The 18,322-nt window shown below is 43.0% G+C and overlaps 1 protein-coding gene across 2 annotated transcripts in view; it reads right to left on the reverse strand.

Annotated features, from left to right (window-relative positions):
- Positions 1-18,322, reverse strand: part of SOBP (sine oculis binding protein homolog) — a 112,227-nt gene that overhangs the window by 43,510 nt on the left and 50,395 nt on the right. Inside the window, exon 5 of one of the 2 annotated variants that reach the window (XM_066547138.1) lies at positions 5,121-5,216. The exons of the other annotated variant lie outside the window; for it this stretch is intronic. Coding sequence (XP_066403235.1) covers positions 5,121-5,216 — 96 coding nt within the window. The remainder of the gene's footprint in view (positions 1-5,120; positions 5,217-18,322) is intronic. 2 annotated transcript variants of the gene reach the window in all.

Below are 18,322 nucleotides of genomic sequence, written 5' to 3' on the forward strand. Positions count from 1 at the left end.
GGATTGTACCTGACAGGCTAGCTGTGGCCCTGCACCCCTCAGAGCTGCTGGGCAGCACTCTTGCTCCAGCTTTCAGGCCAAAAGCCCTGCACATCCCCAGTCCTTGGCCAGAATGAAGGAAGTGCTCTCCCTTTCCCTCCACTGCTTTGCACCCAAGAGGGAAGACCCAGAATAAGCACAGGAGGAAGTGCACTTCTTCCTCTCTCTCCACTCTGTTATGAACAAGAAGACAGCAGGAGAGACAAAAAGGGTGGAAAGGAAAGGGACAGAATGAGCAAAGCTATTTCTCCCTAATTCAGTCCTTTTTTGGAGGCACTGTGACTTTAAATGGACTGAGAGGTATTTTCTTCTGCTGCTGAGGCACTAATAGGGAGTGGTTTTGCTTGATACTGGGGCACATTAAGCAGGTCAGGCACCTTAAAAAAATTAATTTAAGCCTCACTTTCTGAAACCAAAACTCTCATGGCCTTCAAAGGATACCAATACGCATATTTACATTTAACTCATCTACAATAGCAAAACCTATTTGCCTCATCTGATCACAAACACTCTAAGTACTTTCCAATATCAGTCTAGTAGGTATGAAATCTTTCCCACATCCCAGTGCCATAATTCTGAAGTTAACTTGCCTGCATCCCCACTGCCCTGTTTGGGTGCCCCACATGTGCCCCTTGTCCTGACTCTGCCTCGTGCTGGAACAGCAGAGCACGGTGACACGACTTCAAGCAAAGCATCAGCTGTAGCTCTGGCTCACCACAGCTTTGCCATAGCCTCTCCAAAGGCCTTTTGCTCATAAGAGAACAAATTGCATTTCATGTTTCCATTGTAGATGTGTTCTCAGAGTTTTCTCTGCCTCTTTTTGCCAGTGATTAAAGAAAACTAGCCATAGGTGAGTTTGCATTAAATCAAATAGCGAGTATGTTTTATTTTGAGTCTTTTACATAATAGCTTCCAAGCACCAGGACTTATAATTCATCTCATACTGCATTCACAAATTTATCCTCTCAGAGCAGAACTACTAGGAACAGACTTTTTTATTTCAAAGATGAAAAGATGAGGATTGTTCTGCAGGAAAAGCATGGATTCAACTGGGTATGGGACTGGAAATGAAATTTTTTTTCCAGGATATTTATGTTTTGTTTGGTTATTTGTTTGCTTTACATATGATCCCACAGCAGTGGGTGGTACTCACATCATCTCCATAAACAAATTATCTGGAAAGCAACCTGATGTTTAATTTCCTTAACCCATCAAACCCTCCTTGCCTCATACAGCAGCATGCCAATCTGAAACCTTGACTCAATATTTGAGTAAACGGGGGGAGGAAGTACGAACTTCTGGTTTTTCTTTCCCACTTTTGTTAAAAGGCAACCAAGCATGACTCTTCCTACCCTGACTAACCTGGGTAGGTGCCAGATGGATTTTTCCTTTCTCTAGGCAATGGCTCAGGAATTTCATCCGGCTAGAGCTGGGGCTGTGGGCTCCTTGCTGGCCTTTTCACTCCAGCCTCCCCTTTCTCGGCAGTTAATCCCATCTTTCTCCCCACATCCCCTATTAGCTGGACTGTACTGTTTCTTGACAATCAGCTTACAGCAGGGACTAAATTCTGCCTTTTCCTTCTGGAAACAAAGAGATGTGCCTGAAAGAAAAGCTTCCAGTCACTCATGGAATAAGAAATTGAAATCCCAAGGCAGTGCCTATGGGAGAAGAATGGATGGCTGGCCAAGACAGCATGCTGACCTGGCTCTTTAAAAATAGATTTCTTTTATGTAGTTCCCGATATTTAGCATGGATAGCTAAACTTTAGACAACATGATTCTCAAAAATCCTGTGAAGTCCACAAAGAAAAATCTGATCTGCTCATTGATTAGAGCATCTTATCCACTTTGGTTTTTGTGCCCTACAACAAATCCCAGGACACAACATATATGGATTTAGCTTGGGAAATGAGTTCCCTGTTCTAATCCCATAACTGAAAAATGGTTTCCTATACTAACCAAAATATTTAATTGTCACTGCTTTTCTTAATGAGCAGAACTACTGAGCACACTTCAGGAGTTTCCTCTACCTAAATTATACCTTTCTTCCTTCTATTTCTTATCAAACTTGCTCACATTCAAAAAAGACAAAAACCGAACAGAAAACCTGAGTTGTATCTCATCAAATTATCTGCTCTTGTGGTGTGTAAGAACTGAAGAAAGCATACAATTTGTAATCCTCCATGTTACTTTTGTAATACTCTATGTTACCATGCATTAAAATCTCTCCAAGTACTGAAGAGTTAAAGCTTGCTGTGTGTGTGCCTGTGACCTGGGATGTTAAGATTCAGCCAGTGTAGCCTGGCTCCTGAGGGAGAGCCCTGGCATGCAGACCCAGCAGCAGCAACCCAGCCCTGGATCCCGGCTGGCAGCACTCTCCCAGCATGAGCACTTCCCAGACTGAGGAGCCTGCCTTTGCCGAAACAAACCTCACTGGAAAATGGCAGCTAAACCCTAAAGCAAAAAAAGCATTTTTGAGCTCAAGCCTCCAATTTTACCTGACAGAATATTACTCTATTTACTCTGAACTGCCCTCAGAAAACTCAAGGGATTTCCTCATTCTCAAAAGCATAAACAAGTTTTAGTTTCTCTTTGATTTATAAAATCTTGTCTTTTCACCCAGCCAGCATCTGACTTGTGCTGTTAGATTCTGGCTAAGTTTTCACCATTGGGAAAATATTTTTTAGAGGATCAGCTGTCCCCATTCCTTTCTTTTATGTTTGTTTTGGGTTTTTTTTCTCCTCTCTCAAGCAATATTGAGTAGCCTTTAAGAGAAAGAAGGTTTCTTGATGGCCAGTTCTGGTGAAATTAGCTTTTGAAATTTGAGCACATTTTAAAATAGCATTGTTTCCATAAAGTAAAATGTAGAAGGAATAACACTACCTCTCTGTGAAACACATAGAAACTTCAACAAATAACACTAGCTCCCCCACCACCCACACCTAGGCTCAACATCATATTTTCACTGAAAGTTCCTAAAATACATCTTTAAAGATAGCAGAGGTACATATTCATTATTTGCCTACTATTTTTTTCCACATACAAATTGAGTGCAGATTACATCCCTGCCAATTTCGTTTCCAATAGCATAGGAAAAATAAAACTATAACAAATTGCTTTTATTACTTCCTTAAACAAGAATTGAAACTTGTCCAAAAAAGCACATGAAAGACTAACTTTGATGACTTGAGCTTTTGCCAGACACACTGGTGATATAATAAAGCAAAAACTTAAATGTGTATTAATAGAGGAATAAGCAACTGGGCATTAAAAGAATGCTTGATTTTAATAGCACAAAGTGGGTTAATTGGTTTGTTGATGGCTTGCACTAAATATAAAGCAGATTTTCAGTGGAAATATTACACGACATATCCATGTTGTCTCTATTACTAAATTTCTCCAGCACCAAGAAGCTCTACTGACTTTGGGAGCATCTTGGTGTGCTGTGATGGTTTGTCAGGCCTGATTAGCAGCACAGTAATTAAGCATGGCCTTGAAGAAAGAGCTTCATTTATTTGGCACAGGAATTATGAGTACACCAGGGAACCACTCTTTGTGTTTGTCTAGTCCCCTCTCCTTAGGATGTAACACTGCTAACCCAGAAACCACCAGGAACTTTGCAAAGGGTTTAAGAGGAACCAAGACCAGATCTCCTGGGTCACCTTGCTTTTGGCTGGGGAGAATTATACTGGTAATAAACTGAATCTTCTGAGTGACACCCATGGGTTTAAAAAGCATTGTCTTTACCTAACCAAGGGCTGGCTCAGCACAGGGGACACTTGTGGGGTAGGAAAGCGCAGGGCCAGTAGTGCAGGTGTGGCCAAGATGCTCTGCGCTCTGGCCAGTGTGGGGAGCAGGGACTGGCCACCAGCCCTGAGCTGCTGCTTCCTGCTGTGAGCTTCTCTGGCCAGCTGACTGAACCTGGAGGCCAGCTTCAGCGCTGGGTTATCGGCTCATCAGCTCGACTTTCACTGCCTGTTGCACCTGGGGCACCCAGAGCAGCGCTTGCCCTGGCATCCCGGGGGAGCAGGCACGGGCTCTAAGGCAGATAAAACACAGCTCGCTCCTGCACTGCCACCCGCCTCTTCTCTGGTTACAACCAGAAAAAAAGAAATGTTGTTTCAAAGTAAAACCCCGTGTACTGACTCTCCATAAACACTCCCATTTAGCCAAATGATACATTTTACTTAAGTACAGATGGGAAGAAAGGGGAATGCAAGGGAGAGATCTACAGATGTATCTAAACCCCCCTTCTCGAAAGCCATGCATGAATCTCTTTTAAATGTACGACAATTCATCCTCTGTTTACTTTAGGCAAACAGAAAAACTCATGGTGGAGCACTAATTTTCACAAGCTAATCAAGAACATTAGGTCCCAACAGATTCATTTAATAGAAATATAATAGGCATTCCTGCTTGCTTTTAATCTCGTCTAGCTGCAAACGCTAAAATGAACAGTGAATTAACCCTGCCTTGGAACAGAGATTCTTTCACAGCTGATATCATCTCTCTTATGGCTTGTAAACACTCCAGGCTCCCTGTAAGTGCTTTCCTGGCTTTCGCTCTTTCCCCACAGCAGAGGAGAAGAATGGAGAGGAGAGGAGTGGAGAGGAAAGCAAAGGATGCTCTGGGTTGCATGCAGCTATGAAGGGGAGGAACAGGAGAGCTCTGAAGGGAGGACTGCCTGTTAGCAGAACAAAATGCAGCGCCGCCACCCGAAAACAAGGCAGAGCTAAAAGGTGGATGGGAGAGTGAGTTTTGGGGTGCTTTGGGGGAAGAGGTGGGGGGCTTTCCGTGCATCACCAGCTACTCCCTGCATGGCTCTCCCTGATTTACCAGTGCAAGACAAGGTAGTAAGACAAGGCCATTCACGTGCTGACATAAAATATATATTTTTCAAGCAATTTGAGATCTTAAACTGTTCATGGATAGCAGAACTAGCATTAGAACGCTACAACAGTAAAAAAAAAAAACCTATCATATTTCATAATGTATGTCATAATGAACAAAAGCCTTTAAAAAAAACGGTTTTCACTGTGCTAAAGTAACAATCTAGACTTGTTGTAAGTATGTTATTCTTACAAGTAGTTCGCAGTTATTCTTGAAGGCAAGTCTTGGAGTTTCCTTAGCATAGTGCTGCTGGGGAAAATTTTCAGCATGTCCATCTTCATCTCTAGCCTGAAGGGAAATATAATGGCCTATTTAGGGACTTACAAATAATGGAAGGAAAAAAATAGCTAAAAGCATAACAGCTCAGATCATTAAAACAGACGGGAATCCCAAAATACAACATTATTTAAAAGTTTCTTTAAATAGTCAGTACACCTTTTAGATATGAGAACTTGGGATGCTGTTTTCTTACATAGCTTAGATTGAACATGCAAATTCATTGTGGAGTAATAATTAGAACAACAAAAGACAAAACCAAAATGAAATATTTGAGCTGGAAACTGAGCAACTCAGGGTTTCAATTTACTCCATGGCATTTTTCAGGATTACATTACATATGTACTCGTTTAAACTTTTTGACATGCTTAAGCGATCCCTAGATGATGTACTTGTATTTTCAGTTTAACAGTAAGGCCAAAAAATAAATGAAAAAAAGAAATGCTTTCATACTCATAATTTACATGTAATACTATTACAAATAAATGGGTTCCCCCTCCATGTTTAAGTGAAGCTTTGAAAGGAGCAATCATTGAGTGAGAACAATGATCCTTCAGTCAAATGCGGTCAAAATATTTAACGACAAAGATGCATTAAAAGTTACTGGTTATTTGTAACTACACTGTTAATTAAGAAAGCTGAAGTTTAAATGGAGACATTACCAGAGCCCATTAGCAATCCTGCTTGCATATAGTATTTTTCCCTTCTCATCTTGAGCGTTTTCTGCTTTTTGAGTTAAAGCAAAAGGGAGAAGCAGGTGAAAGGAGGAGTGTCAGCAATACGCTCATTACACTGTTCATTTGAGTGACACTTGCACTCCGTTCCGCTCCATCTCATCTGATTCCTGACTGTTCACTCTCTCCCTCTCACAGCCTCCCAAAATTCACAGCTGAGCTGTCTCCCTCACATATGGCTTGCATATAATTATGCACATTCCATTTTACACTGCATTAAAATGATGAGCTCCTGGCTCCCTGCCAACCTATTTAAATCAGCCCCTGCCCAAAGGAGCCAGGGAGAGGAGGAGGGCAGAGGCAGGGTGACCGCATCGGGGGCGAGGGGTGCGGGCAGGGGCAGCGGGGCCGGGAGCAGGCAGCTCTGCTGTCCATCCCTGCTGCTGCCCCGTGTGTGCTCCTGGGGCAGGGGTGCCCAGGGATGCCCAGGTGCAATGCGGGCACACCTCAGTGCCTGTGGCAGCGAGAGCTGGCACATCGCTCGCCCCCCGCGCGGCGAGAGCTGCCTGTCACCGTGTGTCACGCGCCCGGCACGCCAGCTTTTCGGCGTTGGCATTTATGAAAGATATTTACACCTTGCAGGCTCTGAGACTTGTTTGTCTTCAAACAGGCTCCTGCCTCTCCCCGAGGAGACGGGCTGGGGAAGGGGAGACGTGGCCTAACAGCACTGGCGATTTTTAGGAAAACATGCAGGGTCTGCACCTCAGCGAAAGTCCCTTGACTCCAGCAGGCTTTGACTCAGGCCTCTGCTTGTCAGCCATGGGGTGTGAACACAGTTTGCCAAACAGAAAATGCCATTTTTAATGGTGAAAAATTTGTCCAAAGGTATATTTTGGGAAGTACCTAAAATTGATGATGATTACAAGAACAAGGGAAGTAGGAAAAAAGTTTATTCTGTATGATTCCTAACAGTTTATGGGTATTTTCTTTCAATGCCCTCAATAGTTGTGGGGTAAAAAATGTTTAAAATTTTCCTTTAAAACCACAAGAAAGAGGATTCCTGAACATCTGAAGTCACTTTTATACTGACAAAGATTTAAATGTATTCTTCCAATTATTAGTTTGAAACTAAAAGCTCTCTTGCACAATAAATACACCTTCATGCTGCCTGGAATATAAAGTTCAAATCTAACCGGGTTTTCTAAAAAAAAACACACCTCAAAATTCTATAAATTTTGAAAATAAATTTTGTCCTTTCCTCCTTGAAGGAATATGGTCAACTCACTGAAGCTCTTCCAGGTCATTTAGAAGACAGCTGGGGGATGAATGCCTTAAAAATGCCTTGCACAAATAGAAACAGACCTGTCAACTTGGGAAAACAGATGCCAATGGGATGCTCAGTGAGGGACAGCTAGGGAGATACTGGTGGGGCAGAGGTGTTGTGTGGGGCTCTGAATGCTGTTGGTGCCCCCAGACCCCTGAAATTTTATCTTGGCACTATGCAATGCATTGTGCATGTGATGGCTGGCACATTGTAACCTGCCAGTGACCCTCTGGAGCGTTGTCTTGGTGCATGCACACACCTTCTAAAATGAAATGGATATCAGGGTGTTTGGAGTGCATCTGTCAAAATACAGAGACAAACTCCACTGAACTTGACCTGCTTACCAAAACTGCCAGTTACACAAAGGTTATTCACCCCTGCTGACAGAAACATGCTCCTGCTCCTACTGATCTAAACCTTGCTTTATTTAATTTTGGATGTAGCTAAAATTTCCTAGTCTCAAAACCTGTTTAGCTACATACTGCCAAAATTTGCTCAGGCAGCAGAAATACACCCAATTTAGCTAGCTGGTTTCCATTGTAAAAAACACCTATTCTGAGCAGTCAGGACTAATTCTCCAGTATCTTTCCATTAATTCATTACTACCATCTTCCAGTTGTAAATAATTTGCAGAAGGAAACACTCCTACAATGTTCATCACTGTTCTAAGCATATTAAAAAAGTGGCTCAGAATTTATCTGGCAATGGTAATATTGTGATGCATCTGTGCCTACAATGACCCACTCTCAATCACTGCTGCACACCTCGTGACTGCCTCGGTTCTCCAGCATCTCACTCACAGCAAGTTGGCATCTACAGCTTTGCCATCAGGCCTGGCTGCTGTGGAAAGCTATTGTTCAAAGAAAAAAAACAACTGCAAAAAAACCTGAGCCAAATCTGTGATCACTCTGATTTTTTAAAAAAATGCTTTAATACTGCTAAAATCATTATAGGAACGCACTCATCAAAAAATGTATGTACTAACTGCTAGATGTGATTGAATGCATACATGTAATATATGGAACAACTCCTCTCACAGCACATTTTGTTCCAGGACAAGAAAAGGCATCAGCTCGTGTTCTGAGGCCTGGAACCATGGTTAGCACTGCTAGTTTTATCAGTGCAAAACTGCTGCAACTTCACTGTGGCAGTGCCTCTCCTGGGATTTACTGATTCTCCTAATTCAATACCCTCTACTGGCAGACAGCCGCCCTCCCGTCAGCTGCATGGGATCCAAGAGGGAAACCAGCCCATTGCCAGCCCCTGGGACACCAGGCTGGACACTTGACAAGACCAGTGGCACACACACACACACACACACACACCACCTCACTGCTACTGCCAGAGCAGAGCACACTGCCCAAGGAGTGGTGCTGGCAAAGATGATCGAGCGAGGAAACTGCAGCTGACTTGGTGGAGGTGGTTGGGCTGTAAGGTCAGCCTGATGATGGGTTGTGTGGGAAATCATGGCCTTTAATTGCAGGTTAGATATCAGGAGCCCTTCTTAATGACAGGTACAGCAAAGCACTGGAGCAGATTGCCTAAGGAGACTGTCAAAGCCCCATCACTGGAGTTTTTTAAGAGCAGATTAGGCAAACATCTGCCAGGAATGACACGCATGGAGTAGCTCCTGATGTGGGGAAGCTGGACAGATGAGAGCATCTCCTTTCCCAGGTCCCTTTTTCCTCTGCTTTCTACCACTGAGCTTTGAAAGAAAATGGCAGGAGGCTAAGGCAAAAAAAAAAATTAAAAAACCAAACCAGAAAACAGGATCTGAAAGGATCTCTCTGAAAATAGCACAGCATTTGATGTTCAGAGATATGTGTACTCATTAATAAGTGCATGATGACAACTATCTTTGGCTACAGAAACTGTGCTATTTGTTCGTAAGCCAGCCAGCCTATATTTGTGAAAGATGCCAATAGTTTGGAAACAGACTATATATTCAGTCAAGATTCCTTTTTTTAACACAACGGAGGAAGAACAATCTACAACAGAATTTCCTCCTCTCCAATGAGTGTGGATATTTGCTTCTCCTTATTCTCAGAGAAAAATTATCTTGATCCAGACAGAGGATTCCTGAGCTTCAGTGCAAGTCTTTTTATGCAGCTTTAGCCTTGGGAGAGGAAATCTGTGCTTACATTTAAATATTAAGGGCAGGATCTTACGATATTATAAGTCACAAGGCAGGTTGAGCCAAATAATTTATTAAGATGGAACTTGTTAATGCAAAGCTTCCACTAAAATGGGACAATGCATTTGCAACAAAATCCTACTGCTTAGTCCACAAAACTCTAATGCCACTTAACCAAAACCACCTAACATTAAGAGCAACAGTCACTTGAGTAAGGCAGAGTGACAGAATATTAGTCTGCTTACTCGGCATAAAATTGCCACCTGATTTCCATAAATGTCCTTTGAAACAGATGAAACAGGGAATGTTACCCCCAGATATGTTCAAGGCAGCAGGCATTAGCTGAATGTCTCTGCTAGGACAGAGAATAAGCTGCAAGGAGCTGAATGGCGTTGCTATAGAAGTGCAGATAATTGCATCGGGGCTCCTGTCCCGTGGCGATGAACAGAGGAAATTCACATCACCCTTAATGCCATTGTCTCCAGAGCCTGGCTGCAGATGGGAACTGAAAGCTCTATTTCCGTTTCCACCACAAAGGTTATCTCTCCTTTCACTGAAACTCGAAGGAAATCCTCGGGGAGACCCTAATCCTTGAAATTCTAGTTCCTGTGCATTTCTGTTGTCCCAGATAATCAATTATCATGCTCTTTACATTCACTGTACCAGCAATAGTAAAAATAGTACTAAACTTCCACCTGCTGGGTATATTTTTCCCAGAAATATGAACATGCTTGCTGTGGGCTGGGTGGCTGGGGAGCCCAACACCAGGGTCCTGTGCTGGGAATGGAACAGGCCCAGGGAAGACGATCCAGAGAGGATGTTCCCTGGTTCAGCAACCACACAGTTACAGGAATGAGGAAGCCCTCAGCTCAGAGAAAGTCTTCCCTCAGGAAAAGCTCCCACTAATGTTTGATGAGAGGTTTGCTCTTCACAAGGATTTCAAGATTTTCCTGAATCACAGAGTGATTGAATAAGCGGTATTTACTTGCTTGTTGCCTCTCTCAGCTGCACTCTATTCACTAATCTCTACAGTTGTAATATTTTGCCACTCCAAACCTCTAAAATCTTCTTAAGATTTTTTGAAAAAGTCACAGGTATTTTGAAAACATATCAAAACAAGATTTCATAAAATCTTCCAAGACTCAGATCAGTGAAAAGAAAGGACTTAAAGTCATGCTGATTGTTTATCAAGTTGTTATCATTTACATCCCACAAAAATTGAGGTTATCCCTTTAGCCTGACCTCTGGTGACCATACAGGTTAGAGATGACCACCCTACCCAATATTTTCCAGCCTGAGGTCTCTTTACCAGCAGTGACTTTCTGCACACTTGGTGGTGGTCTATGGAGAGTTTGCAGGTCACATGCTACTAACTCCCCTTGTTTCCAGCTGCTAAAATGCATTTAAAGACAGCTAAAAATACATTAAATTCTTTCCTAATGTTATTTTTCCATGTAAGCAACTGCTGTAGTCACCACAGGAATGTTATTTGATTGCCAAGGGGAGGGGAAGAGGTCTGTGAGACAATCTGTCTACTGGAGGTGATGTACAAAGTTAAAAAGAAATTGGGAATATGCCCTCCTGTAACTTCTTTACTAAGCATGCAAAAGAAAACTGGAAGGGCTTTTGCTGACTTGCTGCCTCCTCTTCTCTCCCCAAACATGCCACACAAGCACATGTACCAACACACACGTGCACATCCCCACCCATTACTTCAATTAGGAACCGAGCCCTTGTTTATGCTGGAAGAAGGCACCAGTGGAGAGGAAGCAGCAGAACAACATCACCCTGACAAGCCAGACCGTGGCACTGCACATGCAGCTCTCCCCAGCCCCTGAGGAGAGGGGATACTGCAGGAGACAGCTTCTGTTGCTATTTTGTTGCCTGGGGTCTCTCCATAGTCTTCCTTGAAATCTCTCCCTGGCACTCAGCTGCTCCTGGCTCCTGTACACTATAGTAGAGACTCCAGAACTGTGGAGTCCCTTTCCCAGAGGGAAGTTAATGGTCCCCAAGAAGGAGCAAAGATGTCCCTGCAAAGTCCCTAAGCAGAGCCTGAGGTTCAATCCCCTGCAGGTATCCTCAGCAAGACAAGGCTCCCTGTTGCTGTCACAGCTCTTGCTCACAACTGCTCTCGCCTTACTGTGACATGTCCAGTGCAGACAGTGATGAATCTAGACCCAAACTCCAACCTTTGTTCAAATTTTAGTTGCCATTTCAAAAGCAAATACAAAACCTAAATGCAAAACCACTAATGGCCGACTGGATTAGAAAAACATCTCGAGTCCTCATGTTTAGGAGAAGGTTTGGTGTGGAAGTGGCTTCAGGAGGCAGTAATCTGGCCAGTGTGATTAAGCCCTGAGAAAATATCTAATTCTGAATATCCTGCAAACTTCTCCACTGTGCTGACAGACGAAATACTCCCTGACTTCAAAAACAAATAGTCACCAGGTCAAACCTGCTATTCTAACCAAACCCAGCCCACACCACTTCATCATCCCTTTCTGAACACATGTAAAATCTCCTGACAAACAGGCAGTTTTGCTGAGAAAAGCCAACTCAGAAAAAATGCATTACAACAAAGAAGGAGAAGGTGCCAAACTGTGGAATGATAGGGCAGTGTTTCTGAAATTATCCTTGTCAAAGCAACTGAGGACTGTCACGTTCACTTTCTTGCATAACTGAAGCACGCTAAAAAATCCAAACAAATGTGCCTGCAAATCTGAAAAACAGTTATTTAAGGATCTTTTCTTCCTTTTTTTTAAGTGCTTTTTTTAATGCTTGTCTTCCACAGCCTATGGCTCTGAATGGTCCAGCTTTATATATTAAATTTTTCTCTCAGGATTTCATGGCATAAAATTCTCCACAGTTTATGTTTAAAATGCAAGCTGCAAACTCTATTATAATGTAAGGAATATTATAGGTGGATCAAAAGGAAATACTAATAACAGTGCTACTATAGTGCCTGCTAAAGTAATAACTTCCATCCTACTGCATTTAAACCTTATACCAAAAAATGCATTCAGCTTTCTGGATTCTATAAAACTTTTCCTCCCCTTCCCCCAGTTTTGTTTCATATACTTTGTAGAAGAATCCCGTTTTCCTGCTGGATTTCTCATCCTTCCAGGCAAAACCAGGATTTTCTTTTTATGCAGTTTGCAATGCTGTACATTTATGGCCCTTTCTACAAGGGTCAAAATATACCTAGAAAAAACTGGTGATCACTTTCAGTCTCCCAGTACATCCAGAAAGAGCAACTGAATTCAAAATAGCAGTGTCTACTGCCATGAGTTGCTTTTCTAATTTTTGTAGGAAGAGGAGTAGAAGGTTTGAGATGTTAAGTGACTCAAACCCACTTGCAAGACAAGGTGGTACAGCCTCAATCCAGTTGCGCAAGCAGGGAACTGCCTAAAGCTCTCAAGTGAAAACTCTGCATTAAGTCTCATATTCCTACTGCATTCCAGACTTAGAGCCTCTTCCTTTCTCTATTGGCCAATACCCAGGCAGCACTCCTGCCTTCCACAGGACTGCACTACCCTTTCTCTGACAGTTCATGGCGCAGTGATATGTGAGAAGTGTTCAGGTGGGTGCCTCAAAAGCTAATTTTTCAAACTGCACAAACCTTTAACCACATCATAAATTTTTTATAACCACTTCCAAATTGTCAAAGAATAAATATAATAACAAACACATAACGTTGAAATAATTTGAAATAAACTTTGTTTATTGCCCCTTTGAATATTTTTTCAACAAGTCACTGGTGTGTGGGATCTTCACAAACGTGAGCCTATCCTGCTAATCTCCCTCCTGATTCACAACAGGCCTGATCCAGAGACACTAATGGACCGTGCCTGACAGTTACTGCAACATATCCAATACCCAGCCTAAAATATGGCCAGGAAAGAAATTAAAATATATGACAGACTTGCCAGTAGCTCCCATTTGTGTAATGGGGAGCTCACACCAGCACAGGCAATAAGCTTTCCCTCTCTCTTCACATTCCCTGATTATTATCATTTATGAGATAAAATCAATTTCCAAAGTGTTCTGTGTGTTTCACTGTCAGGTAGCTCAAGTGTCCCTTGTCACTGCTGCCATTTCTACATGGGTTCCTCTGTCCAGGTGACAGATTTGGGCACAGGGCAAGCACACATTTCCAATGAGCCTGCCAGAGAAGCAGGGAGACAGAACACAAGATCAAGGAGGAAAAAAAAAAAAAAAAGACAAAGAAAAAAACCCCAAAACAAACACCAGGAAAAAAAGCCCCGTCAGATGTTAGTAAGGGTTACCTAAGGCTCACAGACCAAACAGATAGCTGTCCCTAGTGAATTTGTTTTAATGCATTTGCCTATTTCATGCTTTTGCATTGTAAATACCAGAGCAACAATGCGTATTTTCTCTGATTGCAGTGTCACATATATGATTAATCATCTTGACTCAGAGCATATTCTTTTTAAGCAATTGCAGGCTGGTTTAATGAACTTCTCTCCCACTGGCTTTTATAGACTAGTCATGATCAACACACCATTAAGATAAACCTCGTGCCCCATCCCTCCCCCCTCTGACAGCTTGCCTTATTTGCCTCGCAACAGTCAATATCCAATTAAGAGGCAAGGGATTTGATCAATACAGAAGGCAACAGTAAGACTTAAACAGCTGGCAAATTCTACATGTACTCTTTTTCTTCAATTCCCATCTTTGTGGTGTATACACGGTTCCGAGCTTTGAATAAATGCAGAGAAGGAAAAACAATGGCCAGGTGTGGCTGGTAAAGCTTTCCCTCAAATGGGCAGTGTCTGCAAGCTACTGCACAGCCATAAATGCTTGTCTCGGGCCACTGCAAGACAGGCAGGATCCTATTCTCTGTATTTTCTGTGGCCTTTTAAAGGGTGAAAGTAGAAATCTCTTCCTGGTCTGACTACAAGCCACATGTCACTTGGGTCATTCACACATGAAAATGGAGGGGCTGTAATATTATTAAAGCAATCATTTATGAGCTGGGCCAAGGGACGACTGGTCTGGACAGGGGGGGCAAAACCCAACAGGAACGGAATATAGGCAAGAGAACAGGCAAGTAGAGGGTGAAAAGAAGCGAGGGGAAGCTTTGATACAAATGACGTATTCTACAACCTTAATATCATCTCCCAGTCTTTCTGCCAATGATGAATGGCTGCAATAAAAGGTGGGATAGTGGCACACAAGCAGGAAAAAAGCAAAACCTGCCTTGTGGTGAGGACCATTCATTTTAATTCCCAGCAGCCCAGGTAGAGGTCAGGGACTGAGGTCACAATATTGCCACTGCCTTTGGGTCTAACACTAGGCACAGCACTTCTTCCTCATCTCCTGCCACCTTTTCTCAAGGCTTTTATTCAAAGTTTTACTTTCAAAGATGTTTCACAGAGTACTAGGCTGATATAGACCAAATGAGGTACCCCTCCTTTTCCAGGATTCCCACTCTATTTTAAATAAGAAGTCATGACCATGTGGGATGCCACGCTCCCACTGACAAATGGGACCTAACTCAAACACCTCTGAGCTTGCTCCCAACACTGGCAGAAAGTTATTCCTAAATCACAGTGGCATGCCTGTGTTCTTTACTGCCCACTGCAACCCTCTGTCATTTGGAGGGATTCCAACAACATATATCATGTCTAAAACCAGGAAACTGTTCAAACTCACAAGAAAGCTCAGAGCACACAGATCTTTTTAGGCAACGGGAGGCAACCGACTATAATTTATTTTCCCAACTTGCCTTGGGATTTGAGAAGTCCCATTCTGAGCTCTCCTTTCTGTCACAGTAAGATGAAATGTGCTGAAAAACACCTCCATCCTCCCAGCTCCCTTCACTACCATCTTCCACGGGGAGCAGTTGCAAGTAGATCTTTGGCCAGGTTTCTGAATCTAAAGTAATCCACTGCTAACTGTTCCCAGCAGTTTACTTCAGGCCCCAAGTTTTATCAGACTACACCTTTTTTTTCAACTCTGTGCATTGCTACTACAAAAAAAAAATTATACTAGTTTGACTCCTAAAGATAGACTTAAAAAATGGGTATGCTTCCACTCGAAAAAGGAACAGAAAGAAACACATTTTTATGTTTTCTGCATTCACTCAAATGGCTCTGCCCCTGACTCACCTGGCCCCTTACCAGACAGCAAAAGCCTGCCTGTTTTGCCATGTAATCCTGTAATCCTGATTTTGATGGTTGGACTTGATGACCAATTTTGACAGTTGGACTTGATGGCATTAAAGGTCTTTTCCAACCTTAATGATTTGATGATTCTCTTTTCAACTTCTCACTCTCAGCTCCTGTCTTGAAAAGCATCCCTTAGGGCTTCACCAGACTCTGCAAACTCCCAGTTAGCACTGATGTCTCGTCAGGCATATGTACGAGTATTTACATGCCACCCCTACCATTTCATGGTGGCACTGTCAGCTTTTCAAAACTTCCATGTGTTTATTCCAGGCTCTTACGTGATTGCCCCTTAGATAGCTCCTACTTGCCAATAGATATCGCAAATACTTAGCCAATAGCCTTGCTTACAGTCCTGACCTCCTTTAATGTTTCCTCACTTTTCTGTGGACTATTCAGTGTCACCTCTAATGTGTCACCCACTGTGTTGCTGGGCCTGCTGAAATCCAGCTGCTGGCCTATGCCATAGGTCTGCTGCCACAGGTGTGTCTCATTTTCCTCAAAATCGAGGTACTGCTTCAACATGGAAGAAAAAAGATGCAGATAGGCACTCCTCTGCAAAACTGGTATCACAGCTGAAGAACTGGGAACTGTCAAAATCACACCCTTGCACCGTGAGTGCCCCTGGGGCCTCCATTCAAGGGCTGGAATTTAGGCAGCCTGGTAGGCTTTGCAATATTTGGAGAGCAAAGCCCTCCTGATGTTTCTGCACTCCTGGGCTGTGAATTGAATGCTTGCCTCCTCTGTCTCCAGCACAGGGACTTACCTATCTCAGTTTAGGACTCAGTTGAAGACTCCTGTCTAAAAAGAGTTTGGAGAAACCTGAAGAAATGTGGCCTTTGGTCCATCATCTACTGGCACAGCTCCACAAGCTCCCCACTGTTTGAGATGTGGAGTCTGTCTTGTCCACAGTGTATATTGCAGTAGGAGGTAGCAGGGCTTGGAGGAAACTGGTACTCTAATTATGACCTCTACAAGGAAGTACAAGTGCATCAAGCAAAGAACCAGCTCTAACTGAACACTTTAAGCATGCTCTTATTCTACTAAATATTGCTGCTATATGAAAAACTTCACATAATTTTCCTATTCCCTAATTTATTCCATCAAAATTCAAGGCCCAATTCTCTTGCCTGCATCCAGACCACTTTGCATTAGTTTTGTAAAGCTCAGGAATGGGCTTCACCTGTGTTGTTCTTAGTACACTTTTTCCATCTGTGCCCACAGATACTCTAAAGTGAAGAAAGCACCTACTTGCCCTTCACACAATCATGAGTGAAGTTAAGTTTAGGCCAAGGCCATAGCTAGGAAGATAACCACTGGGGTAGTGACAGATGCTCAGCCTAACATAAGATTGAGGCCAGTAGACAGGAAAATCCGTCTGTGTTTCGCAGTACTAACTAGCAGGAGGAGGACTGTGGTGGTAGCCATCATCTTTTCATCAGCAACAGCCTGGCCAGAGAGAAAAGAAGCTGAGGAATCGTCTTTTCATATTCAGAGTGTGAGTTCCAGGAACAGAATTACCATCTAAATTACTTACATCTAACTATGTAATTAATGTTTGTGTCAGTTTATTACAGGCATCGTCACCATTGATGCTGTGAAATGCAACTTAGTGACTTTTTTTGTGGGGAAGGAGATGGAACAACCATTTGTCTCCCATTGTTTATATATTAATCATTAAATTGTTACTAATATTATTAATCTCATTATCCTAATTACATGTGTTCTGTCTTTTTAGAGTAGCATTCCTTCCAGAATTAGAGTGTTTTGCACATCTCCATTGTTCCCCTCTCTCAGTTTAGAAACTTGATGGGGAATCACTGGCATGGAAGAAAGGTGAAATGAGAGTATTGAGCACAAGAAGCCGCACCATCGGCTGCTGAGCAGGAAGGGGAAATCTGTGAGCGCTCCTTAACAACCTGCATACACTGGCAGAACATTTCACACAGCGGGAGGTGAGGCTTGGAAAAATTGGTGCACCATAATCCTTTGAAAGCAGCTTGGGTCTCTTTCTGGAAGTCTGGGTCATGTGCCTGGCACTGCCTCATATGGTGTCTCTCTTCCGCCATTTGTTTATTTGCTTCTGGCAGTTTTGGCAGTGAGGTAGCGGAGTGAAATGCACACCACTCCATACATATGGTGGGAAGAATCTAGTGCATCAGTTGAATGCATACTGTACTGTATACACATTCTGTTTTATCTCTGAGCACAGCTGTGCTGTAAAAGCTTACAAAATGTGAAGCCTTCTGTGCAGCAAAAACATCGACAGGAGAAGCTGGCCTATAACTTATTAGGTTGTGACACAAGCCAAAAAAAGACGGAGTTACAGCTGACAACTCCTGGCATCGTGATGAAAAGCACAGTGGCTCAAGTTAGAGAGGGAGTGTCAGCCCTAACTTCATGTTTTGGACTTTCCCTGCCATGGGTCACAAATAGCATCGCTGGTCTGCTCTAGGCAATGATTCCCAATCCCAGTGCACAGCTTCAGATAGTGACTGAAGCAAACCCCTGGTGCCCCACTGTGCTTGCAGGCATCCTGCACTAGGAAGGGATTCAAGGAGGGGGTGGGCAGGAGCCAAAAAGCAATTGTGCCTCTCTTCCTCACCCAGCACAGCAGCTTTCAAGCTGGGAACAGTCCTGCATTCCCTACTCCCCCTGCAAATTGGGCTGAAGGTAGTGGAAACACATGGTAGGAAACCCAGGTGCTAGTTGAAGCAGATGTCTGGTAGGCTTTTTTTCAGCACAACCTTGAAACAGAGTCTCTCTAAATCTGAGTAAGAATGGCCACTCTGGGTCAA

The sequence above is a fragment of the Molothrus aeneus genome, chromosome 3 (assembly GCF_037042795.1).
Source record: "Molothrus aeneus isolate 106 chromosome 3, BPBGC_Maene_1.0, whole genome shotgun sequence".
Taxonomy (NCBI): Eukaryota; Metazoa; Chordata; class Aves; order Passeriformes; family Icteridae; genus Molothrus; species Molothrus aeneus.